The sequence below is a fragment of the Theobroma cacao genome, chromosome 1 (genome assembly GCF_000208745.1).
Source record: "Theobroma cacao cultivar B97-61/B2 chromosome 1, Criollo_cocoa_genome_V2, whole genome shotgun sequence".
Classification (NCBI taxonomy): Eukaryota; Viridiplantae; Streptophyta; class Magnoliopsida; order Malvales; family Malvaceae; genus Theobroma; species Theobroma cacao.
Window position 1 is genome coordinate 37224294 of NC_030850.1, and position 5659 is coordinate 37229952.

General features: G+C 32.6%; 1 protein-coding gene and 1 long non-coding RNA gene across 2 annotated transcripts in view; both read right to left on the reverse strand.

The window, feature by feature from the left end:
• The window catches only part of LOC18614675 (beta-glucosidase 12), a 5659-nt gene extending 2777 nt beyond the window's left edge, over positions 1–2882 (reverse strand). Inside the window, exons 1-7 of the mRNA XM_018118612.1 lie at positions 2804–2882; positions 2469–2702; positions 2275–2337; positions 2040–2098; positions 1864–1939; positions 1061–1138; positions 838–935 (exon numbers count right to left, since the gene is read on the reverse strand). Coding sequence (XP_017974101.1) covers positions 838–935; positions 1061–1138; positions 1864–1939; positions 2040–2098; positions 2275–2337; positions 2469–2702; positions 2804–2882 — 687 coding nt within the window. The remainder of the gene's footprint in view (positions 1–837; positions 936–1060; positions 1139–1863; positions 1940–2039; positions 2099–2274; positions 2338–2468; positions 2703–2803) is intronic.
• Positions 4619–5659, reverse strand: part of LOC108662065 — a 1969-nt gene continuing 928 nt past the window's right edge. The window contains exon 2 of the long non-coding RNA XR_001927846.1: positions 4619–4912. This is a non-coding gene — a long non-coding RNA (uncharacterized LOC108662065). The remainder of the gene's footprint in view (positions 4913–5659) is intronic.

The window sequence follows — 5659 nt, forward strand, 5'->3', positions numbered from 1 at the left end:
AATTATTGAAAGATGCCACAACTTACAGGAAACTTGTTGGTAGACTTCTTTATCTAACCTTCACAATACCTGACATCTCTTTCGCAGTGCAATGTCTCTCTCAATTTATGGACAAGCCTAAAGTCACACATTTACAAGCTGCATATAAAGTTTTGAGATATTTAAAATCAGCTCCAAGGCAGGGAATCCTATTATCAGCAAAATCTAGTTTGCAACTACAAGTTTATACAAACAGTGATTGGGCAGGATGCAAGGATTCCAGGAGGTCTATATCTGGTTTTGGAGTGTTCCTTGGAAGCTCTATTATCAGCTGGAAATCAAAGAAACAGTCTGTTGTTGCTCGAAGTTCCACAGAAGCAGAATACCGGGCAATGGCTTCAGCATGCTGTGAGGTATTGTGGCTCATATATTTATTGCATGATTTTGGCATTGAACACAAGGATTCTGTGATTATGTACTATGACAATTTATCAGCCATCTATATATGCAAAAATCCTACTATTCATGAAAGAACCAAGCACATTGAGATTGACTGCCACTTCATACGAGACAAAGTGCTGAATGGGACTATTAATCCACAACATGTTGGCACCAAAGATCAAGTTGCAGATCTTTTTACCAAGGCATTGCAACCTTCTCAGTTTCAGTTCTTGAAGAGCAAGCTGAGCATAGATGATATCCATGCTCCACTTGAGGGGGGGTAATAGAGATTGATAGAGATTAGTATTATGTTTACTATTAATAGTAGTGATTAGTTATATTAGTGGCATTTATGTAAATATGTTTAACTTCTGGTACTAGTACATGAACACCAGAATATTGTACATATTCTTGTTAGATGAGTAAAAAGGGAATATTGATTAAGCTTCCCTTCCAAATTCTCTGCGCCATGCTTCCTTTACTCTGTGCTCTGTCAGTAACAAAGGGTTTTAAACCTGCTCAAAATAGTTGAACTTCATTAATTTGTAGAGTCAATATGGAAATTAAAGCCAAATCATATAGGCTCTGGAATAAAGAGTCTGAATATTTGTCCAAAAAAAAAAAGAGATTTGAAGATCACCGTTGGCAAGGAGCTCGTTGATGAGGTTGTTGTAAAATTGGACCCCTTGTTGGTTCACTCCTCTGCTAATTTTCCCCTCTAGAATATTCAGTTATTAGTATATCACACAACTCTGTTGCAATTAAAATTAAAACAATGATACTATAAATATTCTAAGAGATCTATGATCAATACATGGTTATTGGTTAGATATTAGAAACTTAAAATATAGGGTAAAATACTTTCACTCTCTTAAATTTTAGTAATAATTTCAAGCAAGTATTTTATTTTCAAAATGAACACTCCTTTTCAAAAAACTATCTTTTGCTAGACATATGAGTCCAACCATAATTAGTTAACCGTTAGTATTTCTGTTTGTTTGATGATGTGGTTTTATAAAAAGATAATTTTACCTTTTATTAATTTTAAAAATTACTGTTATATAATTTTTTTTGTAAAAAAAAATAACGAATCTACCCTTCATTCTCCTTTCCTTGGGAAGCACTTGCAGTGGGGTGGTCTGCCGGCAAATGAGAGCATTTTAATCATCTCATTATTTCTGTTAATAGTATTTATACTTTTGAAAAAATTAATAGACTTGTTTGAAATTATGATTAAAAGTTAAGAGTGAAGGTCTTTCTAAAATATATGAAATTAAGCATTCCAATAAAATATATATTTTGAAAATTAAGGATGGTTCTAACTACTTGATTTTAGTACATTTTTCTGTGAAACACTATTTCAGTATTTCTGGGTGGAATGCTAGTTGAATCATTTCGATGGCGATAGTGATGTTGCAGGTGATAGATGAAGTTCAAACTTACTAGGTAAAATTCTGGTCCATGAAATGGAGAATCTGAAGGAGTCGAAACCAAATTTCTTCATCAACTTTATGTCCTCCTGCCGGGGATGGAAAGTGATAGAATTGCATGAAAAAGAGTTTGAATTCGAAAATATATACTAGGATACTACAAAGGAGTGTAGATCTGGTAAAATGAACCTTGTATCGATGATAAAAATCAACAGCAACATCTCCCGTACTCTGATCCGCTATTTTTTCTGTCATATCAGATATTATATAAATGAATTGTGCTAAATAAAACCAATTACTCTGATAGAGAATTCTTTGGACCATCTAATCGCCAAAGCATGCATTTTGTTGTACTTGTTAGAGCGACAGATTGAGCTTTGTGTCCTATAAAATTAAATGGGGGGAGAGAGAGAGAGAGAGAGACCTGGATGTTCCCTAACAAAAGTTTCCCATATGCTTGGTCCTCTTCCATGTTCATTTGCTGCTCCTTCACACCGGAAAGCATAAACAAATGCGGTCTAAGAAGTGTTTTGTGTTATCTCATTTCACCTCTAACCCTTCACTGTTTTTCCATTTTAATGCTGTTCTTATCGTCTTGAATTAATATACAGAGCATACCTGGTACGCTGCTGATCCGGAACCAAAAAGGAAACCAGCGGGAAAACTGTTGCGATTGAATTGCCTTAAGTAACTTGGCTTTGCAGCATGGGTGCAAGTAGCCAAAATTAATGCGAACAGAACAAGTAGGCAGAAGAGAAAAGAAGCTCCACTGCACATCGGGGCCCGGCGCATCCTTGCAGTTGTAATCTGCCAAGCACTCCCGACCTCCAATAGATACACGACTTACAGGCACTGCAAGCCAAGCTACTCTTTAATTTTAAATTACTGAATTATTCTTAAAAAATTAATTGCTACTAGTAATTTAACCACATTCTCCACGTTAGCTTGAATACCAACATTTTGGAAGGCAATGACAAACGTGGGCGTACCTACCTTACGGTGAGTGGTGTCACACCACATGACATCACTCATTTTTCAAAAATTTTATTTTATATATTATTTATTTAGAATTTTAAATAGTTAATGATATTAATGAATTTATTAATATTTTTATAATTTTATAGGGAGTGAAATCAAAGATTTTGAGTCAAGGTAAATTTATCAAAATGTAATTTATATATTAATATTTAAATATTATATGGAAAGATAATTTTTTTTATAATTTAAGATTTTATTTAAAAAGTCAAAACTTAAATTACTCACTCTCTCCAAAAGTTCAAGTTCTACTCCTTAGACTTGCAATGATGTTTCCTTTTCTTGGTCTAGGCTTCAATTGTAAGTAATTTTCAACTCCAATTATGTTTTTAAATATTTTATCTAAATATTTTTTGATTAGTTTGATAGTTTGAGACTCAAACAAAATTTAGCTAATAAAAAATAGTATTGCATGTTAAATAATATTTTAAAATTATGAATCTTTTATTTATTTTGTAGATATATTATGCGATTATTTAATTTTTGTATTTATCGTTATGTTGTTTGTGGATGTTTATGCTTATACTTAGTTTTGATCAATAAATAGAACTTTCTCAAACTGTTAGTTGTTGAATCTGATAATTTGTTATACAATATCGTATTTTATTTAATTTTAATATTTTAGTTTATACTAATGAGAAATGAATAGTAATTTTTAACAAGTTTTTGGATAAATAGGTTATGAAAAGCTATTTTAGAATACAAAAAATTGTCTCACAAGACTTAGGTTGTGGACATTAACAACATAATTTTATTAATGATGGTACTTAATAATCTTGTAAGTAAAGTTGTGTTGAATTTGATATAAGTATTCTCTCGACAAATCTTGGATTGAGAAAAATTTTTTAATTATTATTATTATTTTAATTATGACACCATTCAAAAAAATTTCTTTGATGACAAACCACTATCAGTTGGCAATTTGAATGTATTTTAGTACCACATTTGCATTCCTAATGAATGCAAATTGTCTATCCACTTATTGTGCCCCATCAGTGTCTCCTCTTTATTTTTTTGCCATTTGTCTTGTCTCTTTTTATGGGATGATAAATAGTTAACAAAACTATAGAGTTAAATTCCACTAACCCGCTTTTATGTTTTTATTTTTTTTTGCACTTAAAAGTATTGTTTAAACCTTAATCAACAGATGAAAAAGTAACTGAAGATATGGTTCTTTGCCACAAGGGTCATGACAATAGATATTTGATTTTGAACTGTTTAGAGAAATTTCTGTAGTTGTTGCACAATTGCTAGAAAAATCTCTTTGTATATTTAGAATTTGGGTAAAATACACAGAACTCTTCAACTTTTAGTAATAATTTTACGTGAGTTTATTAGTTTTCAAAATAAATACTCAACTCTAAACATCTAAACGATGTTAACATTTAAACGTAAAATGTTTAAAATGCCTTTTTTCATTTTTTACTCTTTTCTTTCTTTTCGGTCGGCTTGTGACATTTATTTACTTCGATCAGCCACTAGATTTATGCTCCCTTGAAACACCACGATGAGTGCTTTTTAGGGAGCACCGATCTAGAATACCACAATCGATGAGTTGTCATGGGCCGAAACTTAAGTCCAACTTCGTATGGTCTTAAGCTTTGAAAATAAAGCTTAAGTAAGCCTATATATCATAGACCCACTGTCACAGCCCAATTTTTGGGCTATGACCAGCACAAGGGACCAATGGGCTCAGCCCACCAAGCCCAAGCAAGCCTATTTACATGATCTTATACGTTAATCCATATTCCTTTAGAATCTGAAATTCATAATGCTCAATTACAATTCATTTGAAAACAACTCATAAAACCCAGTCATGTATTCATAATGACATCATCAACCATTATATACATACATATAATTTGACAAGTGAATCTCAGCATTTCACAACAAATAGTCATATACACGTAATTAGAACTTGACTGTCAGCGGAGTGACTCTGGATGGGAGATATGACTACTGAATGTCAAAGTACCTGCCCAAAAGATGGGAGTACGCAGACACCTCAATCTATGTCTCAACTACCCCTGAATATGAAAACATGAAGTTGAAAACGTTAGTATAAACTCAGTGAGTGAACATAAGAAGAGAACAAGCAATTACAAAGAATGATTTAGAAATCATGATGCACTTAAATTCGAAAACAGTGCAACCTAGTTCAAGTTCTTATTAAAATCCTTCCATCAACCCCGAGTTATTAAATCATTTCATAATGAAGGAACCATATTTAGCAGGAAATCGAAAAGAGAGAAAATTTTCAGCAATCATCCAAGCAAGGCAGTATAAACAGAATGTTCTTGTTGCAATAAAATCAATTCACATGTAAATGAAAAATTTTCAAGATTTATCATGCCATATAATCACATATTATAATCCTAATCTTTTTATTGCATATACATATGCTTAAGCATATATCAATTAATATACCACCACACCTCATCCAGCTCATGTACATCATCACCGGCATGTGCACTGCCCACTCCGCACATGCACGGTTGTACTTATCACGACAGCATCATTACCGGCATGTGCACTACCCACTCCGCACATGCACGGTTGTAATTATCACGACATCATTATTACCGTCATGTGCATTGCCCACTCCGCACATGTACGATTGTAATTATCATGACAGCATCATTACGGGCATGTGCACTGCCCACTCCACACATGCACAGTTGCATTTGTCACGCAATAAAACCATTTATGACATAGTATATATATATATATATATATATATATATATATATATATATATATATATATATATTATA